General features: G+C 45.3%; 1 protein-coding gene across 1 annotated transcript; it reads left to right on the top strand.

The window, feature by feature from the left end:
* Positions 1 to 2,240: 2,240 nt before the first annotated feature.
* On the top strand, positions 2,241 to 20,761 carry KLHDC1 (kelch domain containing 1; the record flags this gene model as incomplete). The annotated part of the gene is made up of 12 exons (XM_010139539.1): positions 2,241 to 2,311; positions 4,693 to 4,810; positions 5,701 to 5,819; positions 7,514 to 7,592; positions 8,519 to 8,602; positions 9,468 to 9,551; positions 14,955 to 15,013; positions 15,820 to 15,932; positions 16,361 to 16,433; positions 19,888 to 19,972; positions 20,302 to 20,354; positions 20,587 to 20,761. Coding segments are annotated over 12 exons (1,113 nt in total), but the record flags the coding sequence as incomplete, so codon positions are not given.
* Positions 20,762 to 20,994: the final 233 nt, after the last annotated feature.

The raw sequence follows: 20,994 nt of genomic DNA on the forward strand, positions 1-20,994 counted from the left end.
ACATGGGCCCTGAAATGTGAAAGTGGCTGTGCTTGGTGTTATTCCTGGTCCTGCTCAGGTCAAAAAGATGTTTCTGTTAGCATATTCTGTATTTTTGATGGGCTAAGGTAGGCTTCAGAATGTGCAGAGCTTGTCTTGAGCCCCAGCGAAGAATTCCAGCTGGGGCGGGAAGCCGGGCAGCAGGGTTTCATGTCCGGGCTACCCTGGAGCACCTTCTCCAGCCCATCGCACGACCAGGCTTGCCCCACTCCACCCTGAGGAGCTGGAGGAGCCCTGAGGAGCCGTGACCTGTTGGCACAGCTTTTCTTCCCTTGGGGGTCTTTGGCAGGTAGTGTTTCTTCCAGCTGCAAGTCACTAAGGATTTGAATACGTGTTTTGTCACGTCAGGAAGTTAATCGCCTTCAGGATAACCGCGTAGTTAATGGTGTGAGTTGTCGCTGATGCACAGGAAGATGTGCTTCTGCCCTTAAACCCTGTAATACTCAGTACAACGTAGGCAACACCGAAACCACCGGTGGTGCTTGGTAGGTCTCTGTGCTCTGGTCTTCAGGAAGCGAGGATGGACTGGTGTGCGCAGCCTTCTCGCAAGGGTGCTCTGAGAGCTCGCTGGGCTCACGGCATGGACGGGCCACGTGTGTGAGGTTTCCTGGCAGGTGATTGCAGGAGTTTTACACATTTGTGAGAGGAGGGTATTACGAAAATCCTTGTGACTCTTTACACAAATACATCATTGTGGGTTTCACCTGTGGGTGGTGGACTCCTGCCCCGCTGACTTATCAGAGCGGGTTCTGCGGCAAGAGCCTGACCTCTGACCAGTGACGTATCTGGGTTAAATTCAGTCGATTTTGGGCTTTGTGAAAGCTGCGAGCTGGGTGTAACGGCCGAGCCTACCTTGTGGGAGGTGCCTGGCGGGGTGAGCTGTACCCAGCAGAGTGCTTGTGTGCCCGGCTGGCACCTTTCACGTTGAGAATGTTACAATAAAGTATTACTTAAAGGCAAGTAACCATGTCAGTAACTAATTCGTTAATAATTAAATTTCATGTTTGTATTTCACTGCTTTTCCTCACATTCATTTAATTTTGATCCGATTTTATTTCATTTACTGACTCTGGCTGCTCGTTCCCTCGCGGTCGTTCATTTCTTTCTATTACTAAGACAATAATTAATGGGGTAATTGTTAGTCACCCTGAGTGCTGCAGTTGCGTTCTTTTGGGCTTCCTTCTCCTGTTTGTTATTCTTCCTCCTCATTATTTCCCAAGTTATTTTTCTTTCTTACATGGCCTCTGTTTGGAAGTCATCTTAGATCAGTTTTCCACAGAGGCGTGAATTTTCTCCTTCATGTTACGGCATAGGTTCAGCTCTTTCCTACTTGACATCTTGTTCTTTCTAGTTCCTTCGGTCGCTGCAGGTAACTGTTCTTTTTGTGCTTTCCAGTTACAGTTTTCTCTATATTTTTCCGTTAAGCCAAGAATTGCCGCCTCATTAAAAGCATCTCCCAAAACAAAAGACAGTGAGTTTGAATTCAGGAGCTTCAAATCTGGTTTATGTTGCTACATATCTTTCTTTTGGCAAAACGTTCAGCTGGTAAATCTGTGCTTGTGATGAGTGGGCCTGAGGAATTAACTTCCTTATTTTTAAAATGAGTGGGGTTTTTTTTCAGTATTCTGTTTAGTTGGTGAGTTCTTTACCCATCTGTACAGTGTGGCAGAGCCTCCGTCTCCGGAAAAGATAAAAAGGAGTTGTGGAATGAGGAAAAAAATCCTTCAGGTGAAGGAGAACTTTTTTTTTTCCTTAAAGAAAAAAAAAAGCCTCTAACTCCATGTTGCTTTTTGAATATTGAAACACTTCTCTCCCTGCCTCTGCTACACCAAACTTACTGCTTTAGAATCCTCACACCTTAAAACAAGTGATTAAGGATGCTGTTAACAATCGACGAAGCTGAATGACGTCAGGAAACACCGAGCACGGTGTTTTTAATAGCTTCCAAAAAACGAAAAACCTCCTTTTCTTGGACTTCTGGTAGAAGATGTAAAGTATTACCATTGCTGAGGTACCTGTTTACAGGTACTGTAACTGTGCTGATCAGAGCAATCCTGTCAGGCCGTGATTTATGCGCGGGCAGCTCATCTCCTTCAGATTATTCCGTGTTGCTAAGTAACACGATTTGGTGTTTCACTTCAAAACGTATGGTGTGTGGCGCAGAGCCGATTTAACACTTGCCAATTTTGTGTTGGTTTTAGTCGATTGAAGAAAATGAAGTTTATCTGCCCAACGATGAGCTCTGGATCTATGAAATGGATAGCGGGTTATGGTGAGTGGCATAGTTTATATTTAATTAATATATAAGGTTGATCTTTGCATAGATTACAGTGAGCTGTGGTGAAGAGGTTTCAGTTCCCTGAGTGCCTGGTTGTGTTCCCTGGAGTTTGAATAGCAGATGCTTAATGTCTGGAGAACAGACATAAGAACTTCCAGGTTAACTCTAGGACCCAGATTCAGTCTTGAAGTGTAATTGTTAGGTTTTTTTCAAGAATAATGTTTGAAATGGTCAGCTTAAGGCTCTGTTGTTAAAACAGGAACATTTTGGGGGGCCTTTCTTTTGGCTTGGGTCTCCATACATCAACTTTTATGTTAAAAGGAATATTCAAACACTGGATATTTGGGTTCTTGATCTATTTTCAATTTTTTGTTGTTGTTGTTACTTCTGAATTGTGTTCTGAGCGTACAATAAGTCACAACTAACCAGATCTTGCACATCACTATCCACGTATATTTTTTTATATTGATTATTTTTACACGCTGTATGCGGGGAGACATAAGAGCGCCTCCAGTGGTTTCTGTTACAGTAATCTCACTCACTCTGGTGAAGCAGTCTCCCTTCGGACTTAGGTGTGGTTTCTGCCAGCTGTCCTTTGAGTCTCCCACCTCTTTATCTATTTCTTGCATACCTGTGTTCAAAGCACTGGTTTTGGAGGGAAGAGGGGAGGAGGGCTAGAGCAGGACCGTGTCTTCCAGGGTGTGTGGAGTTCCACATCTGTGAGGTCCTGTCACTGGCTTTGGAAACAACAGGTTAACGGAGAAGTTCCAGCATGTCTTTTTTCTTTCTCTTTTTTTTAAGCTCACATGCCCTGACTGAGGCTGTGGTTTGCTCCTCTGCTGAAAGAGTTGGCTTATAAGCAGCTGCACACTCTCTCTTGGGTGTCACCCCTGAGGTCCCCTTGTCAGTTGTACAGGTACAGCTGTTCATACAGTCACTCAGGAAACTGATCCGGGTTAAATATAACTTTTCCTTCTTTCAGAGTTATTTTTAACCCGGATCCATTCTGGATCTCGTTCACTTTATGGCACGAATGGTTGTACATGTGCTGCACGACACGGGAATAGGCAGAAGGAGAAAGCTGGAGCAAAGGAGGGAGAGGAGGGCTGGCCTGGGGGTGTGCTGGTGCCAGACCAAGGAGGCCCTGTCCGTGAACGCCATTTCAGTGGGACAGGTTACACGTGCACTGATGAGCACAGGAAAAGCTTTTCCTTTCAGTTCTTTTAGGTTGGGGTAAGGTCAGAACTCAAAGGATCCTTTTCTTCTGCGTAGCCACCAGTGATAGACAATGAAAGCATCTGGTGTAGATGTGGAGGTGCCAAATAAGATGAATGGATTTAACTGGGACAACAAGTGTGCTGATACTAGACCTAGCAGAGAGGAGACAAAGTGGAATCAGGCTTCAAAGGTGAAGACCATGACTGAGGAGGGAGACTGGGCTGAGGCACAGAGACAAGTCAGGCGGAGAGCTGAGGAAAACCAATGGGAAGGGCAGGGCAAGGAGGCTTCAACCAGGAGCCGTCGGGGGAAAGCTGGGGCAGGGAGTTGGAGTGCAAGCCCAGAGAGACGGGGACTTGGCTGCTAAATCTACAGAGGCTGAAAGCGAGGTGACAAGTGGAGATGTGAACAATCACAAGTCCTCTGTGCCTGTAGGTGCAAGAGGAAGGGCAGGTCCCTGTCTGCTGCAGGAGTGTGAGATCCCAGGAGAGCTGTTTTCCATGGGGAGGAATGACTCTAAGCACGGTCTCGGCCTCGTGCTCAGCCTCGTGAGTTCGGCAGAAACTGAGTGTCGTCAGGCAGTTGCGTACTGCTTGAGATGGCATGAGGTGACAGTTTACCTCACAGGGAGTCACTGCTTGTGAGACCAGCAAGGAAAAGGTGAGGAGCTGCTGCTGCTGAAGAGCAGAGAACCCATTGCTAAAACTGGGATTACTGGAGCTCCTTTATTGTGCTAAATGCATTGCAAAATGCAGGTGTAGAAGTGGCGTTTTGGGTACCAAAATCAGCGGGTAATTCTGACCCTTCTGCCTCAGTTTCCCATTTGTAAAATCACACCAATGCCATGTGCTCATTTCAGGAGGTTTTGGAGAAAATAGCTTTTCCAGGTTTTGGATAATTAATGTTTTGGCTCTTTTAATACGGGCTTTGGCTTCAGAAAAACCGAGCTGCTTCATAAACATACACACGATATTCACACTAAAGTCCTCTTACAGCACAGCACCCTGACCTCAACTGTCAGCTATAGTTTCTAGTGCTAGTCACAGCCAGAAGTAGCTTGAAGTCTAAAAATTACGGAGAGATCTGGCTTGGGTTTGTTCATTTTTAGCAGATTTGAAAGCAGCGTTATCAGAGTTAACATCTGTGCTGACTTGCAGGACGATGCATCTGATGGAAGGGGAGCTGCCCACCTCCATGTCGGGGAGCTGCGGGGCCAGCATTAATGGGAAGCTGTACATTTTTGGTGGATTTGATGATAAAGGATACAGTAACCGGGTATTGTATTCTTTTTTTTCCTGACTTAGTGTATTGGAATGCACCGTAATGCTGGTCTGACTGCTTGTCTGCTGTGCTTTGCATGTGAGTTATGGAGAAATAGAAGGAAAAGCTTTGTTTTTGTAGAAAAAGTGCACTTCTAAACTGACAAAAAACGTCAGTCTCTGTTTTAATGTATAAAAATGTGGGGTTTCGGTCTCTGTATATTTTTCTGGGATTTTTCAGTGAATCGTAGCTTCAGAATAAGACCCATTACATGAAACTTTCTGTACTGATTTCTGAAAATTGTCAGTGTTTTCCCAATTGTCTTGAAATTGATCTCAGAATATCACTTTTATTTTTGCTCTTTGATAGGGATTACCTTACTTATACAATCAGGTCGTAATTAAAGTTAAAACAGAGCTACCGATTTTCCCTGTAGCCAGAGACTGGAGCAGCAGATCAGCTGAAACGAGCCGTTTGATCATGTACTGTAAACAAAGTCAGAGTCCAGTCCTGGCTAGAAGATCACAGAAGTGGAGCCTGTGACCCAGTTTAGCGCTAGGCTCACCAGCCCTGCAAGGTTCAGTGCGGCTGCCTGGCTGGGTGAGGCAGAGAATTGGACTGGGAGCTGTTCGTCTTGTGAAGCTCTTGGCCAGGCTTCAGCTGCCGGGGGAAGAGCAGGATGTGGCTGAGCAAAGGCAGGGAAAGATGCTGCTAATTCTCACCCTGTAACTGTGTTTTGAGGTGTACTGGACTCTTCCCCTTTGTGGTATAAACTTCACTGTCAGTTCCTTGTGGTTTTTTCCAAATGCATTCTGGGGGTGGCGGGTTGTTCTTTCTGTTGGTGATGTGTGCTGGCTTCTTCGACATCATTTATACTGAAAATATTGTAATTTTTTTCTTTTAAGCTGTATTATGTTAATTTGCGAACAAAAAATGGAACCTATAGGTGGAAAAAAATTACAAATTTTAAAGGTCAACCTCCTACACCGCGTGACAAGCTTTCCTGCTGGGTGTATAAGGACAGGTAACGCATTAAGAATATTTAATATGTGTTAATTACAGAGAGGAAGTACTGTAAAGTGAAGAGCACACGGGTGTGGGATTCATGAAACTCTAATTCTTAGCTTGCCTTGCTATGGGATTTTGTGTAACTCTCCTAACAACTTTCTACCCGAGTTTTCTGACATGTGAGCTGAACCACTGGTAAGTAGAAATGCGCTTCAGGAGAGGGTTGGGAAACGCAGTGAATGTTTGTGGGATGCTTTGAGGCTTTAGATAAAGATCATTCTGATCTGTTCTTTTGGCATGTTAAAAAGTGCAGAAATTACCCTTTTTTTTTGTTATAGTGTGTAAGCATTAGATTATTACCTGCAATAAAATATGTTTAGTATATTTTAAGGATTTTAATGGCATCCAAATGCTGACAGTTGCAAAGGCATTTCATCCATTATCTTTATAAGAAAATATAAGCCCAGATATTTGTGTTGTAAAACTTACTGACTGCATTTAGAAAAAATGCTTGGTTAAATATAAATATTTCACTGCAGGTTTTGTGTTTATTATGGAAAGTGTCTGGATGTTGGGGCATGTGCAGCCACAAGAAAGTGACATCTCAGTGATTTGTTATACAAGTTACTGTAAACAATAGTAGGATAGATAATAAACACTAAAGCATTAGTCTGTCCTGGACTCCGCATCTAAAGAGGTTTTGCATAGAGTGTACGATGCCTCTCGGTGCTCTACCTTGGTTATGTAAATCTAATTTATCTGCAAGATACATGAAATTAGATATATTTGAACAGCTTCTCCTTAGCTGTTAATACAAGATTATTCAAAACTAAATCTCTTCAGCGTGTCATGTAATCCGCATACCAAGAAAATGACCTGGTTTAGGTGGCAGAGTGTAACCTTTCCATTTAACCACAGTATTCGGGGGTGAGCTGTGCATCTTCTCAGAAGGTCCTTAAAATCTCAGGCGCTGTGCATTCGTCATGGTGTATTGCCCAATGCTGTCAGTACCTCTGTCTCCCCAGGAATGTCAGGCTGGAATGACCTTCACCATCCCACCAGTTCCTAAAGGTCGCTAACAGCTACACCAAATCCCCTCAAATGGTGAAGTTACACAAATCTTTAGGAAGAGTTCCTTGTGGATGGGCGGTTCCTGGGTGGAATGTTAGGCTGGGAGGTGTGTAATGGTACTTGCCGTGTGATATGTTCAGTTGTGCTTAGCTGAAAGATCTCAGTCTCAGCTCGAGAAAGGCTTGGTGGGTCGCAGGCGGCCGTGGGCCGAACCTGGGGAACATCCATTGTGAAAAGATGGATAGAGAAGGCAGGAGCTGGGGAATTTCACTAGAACAGGGTCAGAAGTCGAGCAGAAGCGTAGGCGTTCCACTGGCCTGTGTGTTCTGTGTTGTTCTGAGATGCACGACTGAACACGAGACTGTGATCAATAAGCTTGTGGATGGAGGAGCAGAGAACAGGGACTTGGAGGTGTCTCGAACCTCCTTCCTCACTTGCGTGGGTTTGTGTCAGGCTTGGTGACCTTCACCTCGGTAAGGTTTGCTGTGGAATTAGGTGCGATGTGAAATGTTTTAAGTTGTTTGTATTATTAATAGCACAGGAGGTAAACCAAACTTTGAAATGAATTACTGCAGCGTATTCATTTGAATGTTAATTACAAAGCAGCGAACTGAACTTCTCTTTCTGTCGTTCTTTCAGGCTAATATATTTTGGTGGCTATGGCTGCAGGAAGCATAATGAACTGAGCGATTGTTTTGATGTCCATGATGCATTTTGGGTAAGAGATTTGTCACAATTCCCAGGGGTTTGTCCTTTCTGATTGTCAAAGCGTGATCTTTTATGCTGTACTCAGTAAGTATGGGAATCTGTCTGGTCTTGCTTTTATTGGTGGCATTCACAGAAATGCGAATCGGAACCTGCTACTTAGATCTGAACTTCCACTGCTGCGCGCTGGGAGCGGGTGGTGTTCCCCGTACCCCCAGCCCCCAGTGCTGGGCGTTGAGCGCAGCGAAACAAGGAGCCGTCAAAGCAGGAACGAAAGGCAGCATTGTCAGGCTGAATATATATTTTAAACACAAAACTTGTGGGAAATTTGAGAATTTATTTCCTTGATATAATGATAGGGAATTTATAGCTTCGTCTTCTGTCGAACTGACAGATGCTTGCAGTTAATGTCTAATTTGTTATCCAGAGTGATGCTGTTACTTTAAGCTGCCTGGATTAGCTCGTTTCCTGGAACAATTTCTTGCAGTTAATGGAAAGAAGGAGACTGATGAGAGTACTTAGTGGCAGACATACATTTGAGGGGGTGTAAATCTTTACATCAAACGTTAAACAGTGACTTATAGAAACATATTACTTGGTACAATCTGTTTATTTCTCAGTTTATTATACTAAAAATCAGAAGGTAGAATTTGTCTACTGCAGCGATGGGTGTTGGACCCTGAAGCCCATTTCAAGAGTGTCGTCAGCTCTAACTGAATTCCTGAATGCTTTTGACCTTCAGCTAGACCCGAGCTGCTGCACCTGTATTAAAAATATTAACATAGGTTTATTTTAATAAAATCCAGTGGTTTAGTTCATTGCCTGTTTCAGTAGATCACTTCTGGGTGTGTATCCTTTAATAAGCACAAAGATTTTTAAGTAAAATACACTTATTTTTAATATTTTAACTTATTTTTAATGGATTAACTTCTTTCTTAGGAAGGACAGATATTCTGGGGATGGCATAATGATGTTCACGTTTTTGATACAACCACACAGACTTGGTCTCAACCAGCGATTCGAGTGAGTGGCTTTTAGTCTTGTCTTTTGACACAGTCATGATTTTATTCTATTTTGAATAGTTCCTGTGCTCTAGAAATTGATGTTGGGAGGAGTAATTTGAGTATGCTTAGGATATTTCTATTTATTGATATAAATACAATAGTATAGTATAAAGGTTCATGAAATCCCGGTGAGTTTACATATGAACTCAGGAAAAGCAGAGTGTAATGAGTGTCTGACACTCTTTTATGGTCTTTATAGGATGTTCTAAAACCCCCATAAAACTAAATGCAAAAGATGAAATTACCATTGTAAGGTAAAAGCAAGTTGTGCTATAGAATCACAGAACCGTTTGGGTTGGAAAAGCCCTTTAAGCAACTCGAGTCCCCCCGTTCCCCCAGCACTGCCAGGTCCCCACTGACCCCTGTCCCGCAGCACACATTTCTCTTTATTTCTGATGTACACGGGGAAGAATTTGACATGGAACATCAGATTTTCTGATTTGATTTCCAGAGATTCTAGGACTAGTTCCTGATGGTTTGCACGGAGATATTGACAGTAACTGATGTGTTACTGTAATTCTGTGCTTAGGAATTAAAGGTACATTGATGGAATTAAGTAAAGCAATGATAAATCAGACCGAGAGGGAGTATATTAAACATTAGTGATGGAGAGAACACAAGTAAAGCTGCGCTTGGCAATTACATTTTCTGCGGTCGGTGGGGTCTTGGCCATGATTACAGATTCCTTCACCCTGAGAGTGCAGTTCTGTCGGGGTATTGGTGCACACTGGCCTTACCTCTGCAGTCTTCATGTTACTGCCTTGGCCTCATCCTTGGCCGGCACTTGGATGAGGTTCTGAAGGGTCTTCTCTTGGTTCTTTCAGGGTGGAGATCCACCTCAGCCTCGAGCAGCTCACACCTGTGCTGTGCTGGGAAATAAAGGTTACATCTTCGGAGGACGAGTGCTGGTTAGTGTTTAATTAAAATATTTTATTAGCAGGAATACAATTTTCTTGGCAGTTTTTTTTTTATAGCAAATTACTTTGTAGTAGAAACAAATCCAAAATGTCTTTGGCCTAGACTGTACATTTGGGGCATTGAATCCAGGAAGCTGCTTTTCATCTCCCTCTGCCTCACTAAAAGGAGAGTCTGCCCTTCTGACTGTAGGCTTAATGATGAAGCACACGTGATCCCAGAAAGGGAGAAAACAGGTGACTGCTGGTACACACCAGTGTTTGTAGATCAACAGAGACGGTTGCTGTGTGCGTGACCACTGTAGGAGACAGTTCCCCGGGAGCAGGGCGCAAGCAGCCTGGCTGATAGACCAGCATGAAATAAACCATGAGATGCCAGGTTTCAGCTGGCTTTATAGTTAAACTTTTGTCATTGTTTTGCACACAAATGACTGAAACAAGGACGTCTGGAAGAGCAGCCTGTGACCGTAACGTCTGGATATGAAGCTCTTGGTCTCGATGCGTTCAGGCTGGTACAGGATGCTGCAGCACTTGCCCGGGCAGCACAGCCCGCTGCAGGCACAGGGCATTCCAGGCCTGTTAAGGCTCTGCTCTGCTCTCAGAACGTCAGGTGTGCAGTCTCAGTCTCTACCTTTAGCATGCTCTGTGCCCATGACACAGAACAGGGTGCCCCAGAGACTGCTGTAACAGCTTTGTTCTGGGGATCCCACAGAAACTCCTGAGGCAGAGCAGGGCTTGTGTTTGCTTCCTTGGCGGGAGATCAAGACTGTACCATTAGTGCCTGTGGGAGGAGCCCAAGTCTCTTGTCCCTTAAGTAACAGTCAACGCTGCCTGTACAGGGTGCAGTCAGTGCCTAGGTAAATCCAGGCTAGATTCTTGCTGCATCATCTTAACCCTTTCTAGTGTTTTTTAACTCCTAGGCGTCGCCCCCCGGGTTAGCTGTGCCTAACAAACTTGCAGCCACCTCTGGTAAACAAGGAGATACTAAAACCCCTCAGCAACACAGTTTTTCTGGTACTAATCAGAGGTGTTCTCTGCTCAAGCAGAGGAATGAGAAATGGATTCAGTAAGGCAATTAGAACACCTGATTTGGGTTACTCTGTACTCTTTCATACTGTTTTTTAAATTTAAGTTTTTAGCGCTTTTTACCTACGGCTATTTGAGAGCCTTTAATTGTATTCAGCTCGAGGATGAGACTTGCTGCTTTCTATCCCTACTACTATGAAAAGTAGCAGTGAAGGCGCTTTTGAAAGCCCTCAGAGCTGTGTTTCTCTATGAAAGTGGAGGAGTGAACTGCTGGTTGAAAATGCCCTCCAGTGAACATACACCAACTTCATCGTGGAAAGCTGCCATAACCTAACCCCTCTGTTCTTAAGTACTTGCAAATAAAACAGGGTAAAGTTACCCTTTGTTCCCTCCTCCTACTTTTCAGGCTGTAGGAGCTGTCACGCAGGGTTCTTCTCAGGGGAGGTCCACAGGTCTGTTACACAATGGCTGACTCCTGCTTGCTCAGGCAGAAACCAGACACACGGATCAAGGCAGGTCCAGAACAGCCACACCATCTCCAGCCAGTTTGAACTGCCTCTGCAGCTGCAGGAAAAGTTTTTACTGAAGTACCTCTTCAGAGCAATCAGAAATGAAAGTAACCCCATCGAGGCTGTTTATTCTCACCCTTAGGTGTTATGTGGCCTTTCGCCAGGCACATGATCTCTGGAGTTGTTGCTCTGGCTGAGAGAACTGCACACAGTCGCCTGCAGAGCTGTAGATTTCAACAAACTTGATAACTAAGGAAACGAAGGGATGTCAGAAGAGATGAAAAAGTATCTAGTCTTCCTGATCTTGTGTGCCAGGGTTGGCTGTGCCAGGCTAAGCGAGCCCCGTGCCTCCACGAAGGACGTGCGCTTCCCTGTCTGCCTTAAGCGAACTCCTGCTGTCTGCAGCGGGACAGTCCTGCTCCTCCCTTAGCCAGGCCGGGAGCGGGAAAGAAGCTAGCTGGGAAGGAGGAGAACAGGCAGCTCAGGGCCTTCTGGCCGACCGTTTATTTCTGAGCACCTTCCCAGCCGCGCTCGCTCAGGCTGGCTGTTAGCGAGGGCCGTCTCTGCACAGTGTTGGAACATGACAGCACGCTGTCTGGGCTAGCCAGGGCTGCGGCCGCGTGCCTGTGGCAACCGAGCTGCTGTGTAACTCACGCAAGATTCTCGGGCAGCCTCTGCAAGTGAAATGATGAGTAAACTGGAGCTTGCCTGTCATTTCTCCACTGTGCTGTTGCGTGATTAGAAATGCCCTGAGAGGATATGCCCTCTGGCTTCTCTTTCTCTTGGCCTGTTTGACTACGGGATTTAGAAATACAAGGAGGCTCTGATCTCAAAAGGTTTTTCTCTTCCTGTGGTGGTATCAGCTGCTTTAATAACCATTTGCAAAATTTCAGTGCAGCCACTTGGGAGCAATGTCAGAGGCATTTTGGAAAGCTAGATTTGATTTTGTAGGAGAGCAGCAAGTGTAATTTTCACCTTAGTGATTATTATTGATGCACTTTCTATCCTAAAAATAAATGGAAGGAGACTTACAAAGCTTAGGGGGCCTTCAGAGGGCTTGAGGAATCGATGTAAGTCGTGAAGCAGGAAAGGAAAGCTAAAGACATCAGGAAAACACTCCATTTCCTGACAACAGGAGCAACTCCTCCCCAAAGGATGAAGTCTTGCTTTTCTCCATAAATGAAGGAGCAAATACAGGGTTGCTCTGCTCCTCCTTCTCCTTCTAGTTCACAATAATACGAATCTTCCCAGGGAAAAGGCTCTGCAAGGAACCAGAAAGGGCCAGGAAGTGTCATGAGGCTTCTCCTATTCATCTTTCTGGGAGGAAAGGGCACCTTTTCCCAAACTTGGAGCTAGAACTGGTAAGAGAAGATGATGGTGATCAAAATCAATTGTCCCAGGAATCATTTGAAAACAGGCTCAGCAGTATTGTGTGGACTCTGTTCCTCCAGGTAAGCCCCCGAACAAACAGAAACGGGAGAAAGTGGGAAGGAAGGAGAGGTAGTCCAAAAGTTGATGCAAGTCTCATGTTTGATTGAAGCGGAAAGCTTTCATGTAAAGAATGATGAAGTAATGAAGTCTTTCCTGCAGCTCTTCACACCCCCGATGCCTTAATGCATGCATCCCTCGATGTCCCCTTCTCCTTGGAGACAGACTGAACTGCAGTCCTTCTCTTGCAGAGACTGGAGCTGTCACCACTGTTGGACTCTCAATCTCAGAACAGGGAGCTGCACAGAGGGTACCGGCACAGCAGAGGGCTGTAAATATAGCCCCCTTAGTGCCTTTCACCGGGCCGGAAAGCTAATCCTGAGACAAAGCAGATCCAGGTTAATGTGCTCGGGGCTGCAAATAAATGAACATGCTCTAGATAAGGAGCGTCAAAGGAGTTCTTGTAGCTCAAAGGGAAATGAAAACCCTCTTACGAGGCTCAACGCTTTTAAGCCAATTAAAATCATCTTAGGATTCTCAGCTAAATTATTAAACAGAGTAGGAAGCATTTAGAAATGCTTGAGAAACTGTGAGCAAACTTTGCACGTGGCAAAGACGATACTATAACCCAGCTTTTTAAAACACGCTAAGCCTGTGTGCTTTAGCTTCCCAAACACGGGTCGGGCAGAACGGCATTTCTGCTTGTTAAAGCCACGTTCAGAGACTGAATCGTAGACATAAATGTCCAGCTGATGCTGTGTTTCGAATTCAAAATGAGGTTGATGAAATTATGTCATAATCTGTTGAATCATGAGAATGTAAAGATTATAATACATTGATTTCCCAGGGACCAGGAAACTGAAAACTCCTCCGTCTTCTGCCTAATGCCTAGGAAAGGACAGTCAGCGAGGCGGTCTTGAGCAGGATCTTGAAACCTTAATTTCCAACATAACGGCAACTTTCTTCCCTTTCTTTAATAGATGTCCTCCGAATCAAACTGTGTTATTCCAAAATACGTAAATATCTGTGGTTCTAGAGGCCGGACTGTTGCTTTTCCCCCATGAGCCCTGCTGTGCACAGGTACAGCAGAAGATGCTCCGTGATTGCACTTTGCTTTCTGCTTGTGCGATGATGCCTCATCTCCTTCAAAGGCAGCTGAAGGAGCAGGAAGCTGCGTAGACTCATCACGGCAGACAGATCTGTTCCACTAGCTGTCAGCTGGGCCGTGCTTTATCGTGATACTCACCCTCTTGCGGGGATGAAGTTTCTCAGGCCACGCACAAAGCCCTCACATTCTGCTGTTCTTCGGCCTGCTGGCCTCTGGGAAGGTGTTCCCAAGTGCCAGGCAACGTTCTCTTCCCCAGGACAGAAAAGGGCTAGCGGGTATTCACTCCATCAGAGCTGTCCTGCCAACCTTGCTGTTCCCTGGAACACCCCGGGAGACTTCCAGTAGCGCTGGTGGGCAGCTTCAGAAGTGTCTCAAACTCCCTGGCTGAGGTCTCAGAGGTAGAAGTGCTCCTGCTCTGACCTAAGTGACAAGTCTAGTTTCTGCCGCAGAGGATCTGCAAGCTGGAGAAAGGCTTATTCTAATAGATCTATGGACTGCCCTAGGCGAAAAGCAATGGTAAGGTAAGGCAAGCTGTATTTCCCTACTTCTCAGCTCTGCTTTTGTAGTACCGAGGGGAGTTGCAGAGAGCAGCCGAGGGTCCTGCAAGCCATCAAAACCACTGCTGCAGGCTAAAGCAAAGAAAGTCTGTCTTAATATTCTGCCCCCCGCCCCTTTACATTTCTAAGCAATTCCTTTCTTCATGTCAAACCACAGGCAGATACACAAGCGTACTGACTCCCCTTCTTCTTACTGATCCATTTTATTAGTTTTATGGCAAATGCTGAAGGGTGATAAAACCTCATCGTTGCTAGAAATAGCTTTGTGAAAGGGCTTTTCTTCAAGAAAAGAGAGAAAACCAGAGATGTGATGAGCTCTTTGTGGGATATCATGTCCTGAGTGCAAATATTTTAAGGACTAAGTGACCAGTTCTGATCAGAACACAAGGAAAAGTAGTGAGAGTGAAAGTATATGTAGAGTATGAGACCTTCTGCAGTTACCTGCCGTGAATTCGCAGGTGAAAAGGGGGTACGTTTGCAGGAAGTGAATATCATGTAGTTCCTCCCTATGAAAAGCGAAAATTAGCCCCATACGGTAAAGATTACATTACTGTAAATGTTCCTGACAGGGAGTTCCCTAATGCCTAGGAGAATGTTCTGGAGAAGAAACACTTTTCATCTGCCACAGAGCTGGTTGAAGGCACATGGGGACATTTTTCTTCAAAATACTGTTACTTGGCACATTCTGTCCTGGGAAGGCCTGGCTGAAATCCTTTGCTTATTGTTTGCTGAATGTAACACTGCCGGGATGTTTCTTTATTTGTTTTAGCAAACTAGGATGAATGACTTGCACTGCCTGAATTTAGACACCTGGACATGGTCCGGAAGGTAGGTGTCTCTCTATAACACTTCAAGTTGAATGGAGCAGGTTGAAACATACTGTTAAATAGTTCCAGTGCTCATTTTACAGCTTTTCCAAGAGCAGGATGGGAATGTGGGGACTCTTCTAGCAGCTGTTGGGTTGTGATTTCCATTTCCATTTAATTCGGTAGTGGTTACTAAGCTTTTTCTGTTCTGCATCAGCGCATTGATGGTGCCGTTTTAAGCACAGCGTGTAGTGATTTAATGTCCTCCCTTTCCAGATGGGTACTTTATCCCTACGGAATTCTAGTTTTGGTGTCTGTTCTGAACACTGTGTTTACTCTATGTTACGATAGTGCCTGTAGAACCAGTGGATATATGTATCTGTCAAAGCAGGAGATAAGCAGTAACTGATGGGTGACAACCACCGATCCATCCCTGTTCTCAAGGCACCCGAACAGTAATGTCAGAAAAGCCCATGAAATGCTCCTTTCCTGAGCACCTGTCAGCACTGACCCTGCTCAGGGGCTTTATGTGCTTCGTGCACCTACAATGGGCATCTCCTCAGCCATGACCTCTGATCTGACCCCGCAGCAGGTGTGCTCCTCTGCCCTCTGTTTATCTTGCTGTTTATTGCTTTAAAGAAAGACAACCCGTGACAGTTGAGTGAATCAGAGGAATTTCAAGCCCGGAAGGAGACATGCCACTGCTGATTCACTGGGAAAATACCCAAGCTTGTTCTAGGACAAACTCACTGAACGATGACATTTTCTGGCAGGTTAATTTTCAGCATCCTTTGAAAAAATTGGTTTTGTTTATTTTGTTCCACCAAGAATTAGTATCAGCGGAGAGAAGCCGAAAGATCGATCCTGGCACACATTGACTCCAATCGGAGATGACAGGCTTTTTCTTTTCGGTGGACTGAGTTCCGATAACGTTCCTTTAAGTAAGTCACCTAGAGCGGATAAATCTGTTGTAAAGAATTGTGTTGTAGGATTGTGTAAATCTAACCTCAGGTCATGGGTGCGCTTGGTGTCTTTCTCAAACGACCTGAACTCAATCTTGTGACAGAGTTTTCAAGGCACTTGAGTATTTCTCTAGCCATCTTATTATTTTTATAGCAATACAGGAGCACAGTGTGTAGTGCAGCGAGAACGCTAATAAATCTTTCATCAAACTGTCGTCTGAAAGAATAAAGGCAAGAGTCTGAGGTATTTTGGTATGAACCGGGGGTCACTTGGGATATCAGTAACAATTGCAGGAAGAAGATACAAATAATAGTGTTGGCTTAATGAGGCTTTTTGGATGAGTAACAAATGGGAATATATCTGCATCCTTTGTCCCAACATGCTAACGGATGTTGTTACATTGCAGGCGATGGCTGGATCCACAGCGTTACCACAAACGGCTGGAAACAACTTACCCACTTGCCTAAGAGTAGGCCCAGGTACTCAAAGACAGATAACGTTTGCTGAAATGGAGGCATTTAAAACAGTGGAGTCGTTTTAAATTATCAAACGGTATTTTTAAACGACACCGTAAGACTGTTTTAGAAAGTGAATGCAGTGTGATTGAATAATTTGCTTTACTAACTTCCTTCCTACCCGATCAAAGTTATTACACTCTGTACTCATCGTAGTTGATGCCTACTTGCATTAAAAAGATTTTTCAATGATGAAGGATCTGGGTGTCCAACCAACTTGCTATTCTACAGCCACATTATTTTTCTACAAGGAAATGTGTATCACATAACTTTTGAGGAATTAATGACCTCTGAGAATAATAAAGGCTGGTTAATGCTGATATATTCCTAGCAACACGGGGGAGACACCCATAAAAATAATGATGCTGATGAAGAGAGATTTTTTCTGACTAAAGAAAGCAAGTTTCATGTTCTGAACCAGAGGCTGCCCCTGAAAACATGTTCTCACTGTATTAGAGCACAGGCTTTTATTTTACCAGCGTTGGAAGCATTCTCTGTATTTATCATGTACATACTATCAAACTGATTCGCTGTAGATAGTACATACTCCATTCTTCATGGGGTTCATGCTCTCCGTTCACCCAGGTACTCCCAGCATGATTTTATATCACTCTTAGCATAGTGTGCGGTGCTGGACTGGTATTTGCATGCTTCCTGCCCCACGCTCTGTTTTCTATCACTGAAATACCTTTACCTCAATTTATCTTCTTCCTGTTTTGCCCTGTTCTAGGGTGCCTTTTAAGCAGCACTGTTAGACCAACTTTTCTGCTTGCTTACATGTCAAACTCTTTCAAGCCCAAATAAACTCACGCCTTAGCCTTGCAGGATATTTTCTGTCTCTTCATGATGACTGAGCTGATAGCAAGGGACTGCTGACTGCCTTAAATACCAGAGCACAGCAGCAGCAGTCAAGGATCGTGTTTGTCTTCATGTTCACTTCTTTACACGGATGGTCTCATAAAAGTTAGCTGCTGAAGTGGACTGCCTCGCCTTCTGTGATTATTTTTACTGATGGGTCATGAAAAAGGTTCAGGAAGGGACAGAACATGCTTTTTCTGCAGGCAGCAGCCCAGGGAGCTGGAGCTCAGCCTTCCCTCTGCAGCTCAGCTGGCATAACTGGTGCCTCAGGTGGCGGCAGGGCTGGACGTTGGGAACCTGTGACCCTTGAGCTGTGACTCCTGTCACCCTGCTGAGGTTGGCACTGCTAAACGTGCTGGGGACTGTACTGCACACGCAGCCCAGACCCTCCTAAGAGAGCAGAGCTGTGGGTCATATGCTGACAAGAGTCTCAGAGCTCCCTCAAGTCCAGACGTGTCCGCTGGTTCTCCACCACCTGAAGGTTTTGGTATGGTGCTTGTACGCTGAGGACAGCTGCCTGTCATTGACCAAATCATTTACTTAAGTAAATGACCTCCCCATCCTTTAAAAAAATATAAATAAAAAACACTTCAGTAAGCTTTTTCAGGGGGTCTTGGGAACACGGATAAAAGCAGCCGTACCCAGAGCCTGTCTGTGTTGACCTAACTGGGGCCTGCAGTGCCTGTCCCACCCCTGTATCCTGCACACGGGATTACTGAGGGCTCTGCAGCCCGAAAAGGGTCAGTTGGTTCTGTTGCTCACGGGACTTCGCCGTGGGACTCAGAATGCCCTCTCACCCATGTGTATACGTGTATTTCTTTTACATTTCTTTTACATGTTATTTTATACTAATCACATATATTAGTGTATTTTCCTGATGCTTCTGCAACATTGAGTCCCTCAAACTGTGTAAAGAATTCCTTCAACCTTCGTTTGCAGTAAATTCTAACACAAATGTCCTCCAGGTTATAGATCTGTGATTCTGTGTTGGTCAAAACCGCTTCTTTGTGCCCCTGAGTTGTACCCCATCTAACGCTCTGCATGCTGGGCTGACGTCCGGAGCAAAGCCTGTCTTTCATTTACAGGTTCCCAGTGTTCCCTTTGCTGTGTAATCGTGTCGTTCTAGTTAGCAGAGCTGCGTAACGAGGCTGCATCCCTTCAGCATCTGTGTAACTCAGTAACGTGCTTTGTCAGAATGTTTAGGTGCTAAGTTAGAGGACGTAAACTCGGTCAGGCTGTAGGAAAAGCAGCAGGTTGCGAGCTAGGATGTCTGCAGGGCAGGAGAGGCTCCCCAGTGTGCTTCGGTGACGGAGTCCAGGCCAGAGTTTCCCTAATGCAGATCAGGCAGAGACAGAGCTATCCACAGGTAGGAGGAAGAGAAAAGGTGGGAAACAGTTTAGCTAAGGGGAATGGTGAATAATTTCTGGTGTGAATGGAGTAAGAAAGTGAGAACATTGATTTGTGCATGAAATTATTGTGGTGAAGTTGACTTGAAGGGCCAGAGCTTTGTGGTGATCATCCTCTTGTGCTATTTACCTCAGCAGTGCTGCACCAGGGCACAGCAACAGACTTTGATCTGCTAACGGTAAAATTAAATCTAGCAAGGTGTAGCACAGTCTGTGTTAAAGCCAGACTTTACAAGTCAGGGTTTGGTTCGGGGCTTTCACACGCACGACACAAAACTTACTGTGGGTGCGGTAGGAATGATGGACCCAGAAAATGATCCCCAGGGATCTTTGGGGGAAGCACAGAACCGAATCAGGGTAACTGGAGTGCTAGTGTCCGGGGTAGGAGGCAGTGCTGAAAACCCCACAGCCTTAAAGCCGCTAGAATTGTAGTTATGAGTTAAAGAAATAGCGGAAAATTGAAAAAGAAGAAAAAAAGGAAAAGAAAAGCTGATCTTGGCAGAAGCTTTTGTAAAGTTGTTTTGTAGAACTTTTCCAGCAATGTTGTGCTGAAGTAGTGACCCGTACGGCAAAGTATGTGCAAATAATGACCAAAAAGGGTTGTTCTGTGTGAAATAGAGCCCCTGGGCTCCATGCTCTTAAAGGGCTTTTCCAACCTAAGCAGTTCTATGAAACTGAGCAAAATCCTCATGAGATGGGTAGTCTCATTGCTCCCTCCTTTCATATTGCTAAAGAAATGCGTAATACTGTATTTTAAGGTGTTATTTTTTACTGCTGGAGACTTTTCGTGGTTTCCCAAGAAGCAAGGGTGACATTACAGGGTCCCTGCACTGTGAATTGATTGACCCACTTCAGCAGTGTCTGGGAAAGGAGTGGGAAGCGCAGAGACTCTACATCCCCACGACCTCCATGCAAATCAGCGGCCGGGCAGAGAAGCCGTGGAACCCCAGGGTTAGAAAAGGGACCTTTCCACTCGGTTCAAAGGGACTGATATCCTTAGAGCGAAAAGAAACTTGAGTATGAAGAGTGGAGGAGAGGCTGTGTGAGGAGTAAACCTCTGCTTCTCCGGACATCTTTGCAGATCTGCTCTGGTGGTGACACCCAGCTGCTGGTTGCTGCCTGGCTGCTAATTCCGTTCACGATTCTCTCTCTAGGTTGTGGCATACGGCCTGCCTGGGAAAAGAGGGAGAAGTGATGGTGTTCGGGGGAAGCAAAGATGACCTGCACTTCATGGACACAGTCAGTAAACCGGATAGTGACATCCTGTCGCTATGGCGATTAAAATGGATATGAAATAGAGTTCGTACTGCTGGAGGCACCGCTGGGTTCAGTGCTTCCATGCGGTGGTGAGAGCCGTGGCTCGCGGTGTTCTGGGGAGCAGTCAGGAGCCCCTGCTGGGCTCCAGGGAAGGGATTTGTTACTCAGATTCTCTGTAAATCGTTATTTGGGTGTTGCCAGTTGTACGTTGCGCATGTGCTGAGAGATGTTAGGTTGATCTGGGAAATAGTGGCGTTTCTGGGAGCAGCTGCTTGTCGTGCTGATAACGGTTCTTCTTTTCTGTCGAGCAGGGTCACTGCAGTGACTTGTTGATATTTCAGACTCAACCGTATTCACTCCTCAGGTGAGTTGAGGTCACTGCACGGAGCTGTGTCAGTCCCTGTGGCGCTGTGCTGTTACAGGCGGGTTTTAACACCCAGAGCAGTCTTAAAGAGCAGTTTCAGCGCTGGCTCTGTGCATCACCCTCTCAACACTTGTAATGACCATCAGAATGTATTAGATGTCACCTTTTTTTGTTGTAGACCACTGCAACCTTTCCTTTTTGTTGTGTTTTGGTCTCTTTTTCCCTCCTGCAGGCTGTGTCTCGACTGCATTGGTAAGAACGCAGCTCTCCTGAAGAACCAAATACCGTGTTTGCCATCCGAACTCCTGCAGCAAGTGCTGAAGAAAATAACCTTCTGGGCTGCAGTCAGCCACCGGCGAGAGAAAAAAGCCGAAACCGAAAGACAAACGCAGCTCAACGGCACATGAGCAGCGGCCCCGGCACCCTGGAGCGCTTGGGCTCTCTCGCGGCGTACAGCAGCGTCTGCTGGTAGCGAACTTTACCGAGGCTATGGAACAACCGTCTGTTGCACTGAGTTTGAGTGAGTTTGAGAACAAAGAAACCCTTTTTACGGAGGTCGCTTGTTTTCTGCGTTAGGGAAAACTGATAAAACTTCATTTGTATACATCGCTAACTCCTGTTGTGGTCTGAACGGGACGGT

This window comes from Buceros rhinoceros, unplaced genomic scaffold, assembly GCF_000710305.1.
Source record: "Buceros rhinoceros silvestris isolate BGI_N320 unplaced genomic scaffold, ASM71030v1 scaffold40037, whole genome shotgun sequence".
Taxonomy (NCBI): Eukaryota; Metazoa; Chordata; class Aves; order Bucerotiformes; family Bucerotidae; genus Buceros; species Buceros rhinoceros.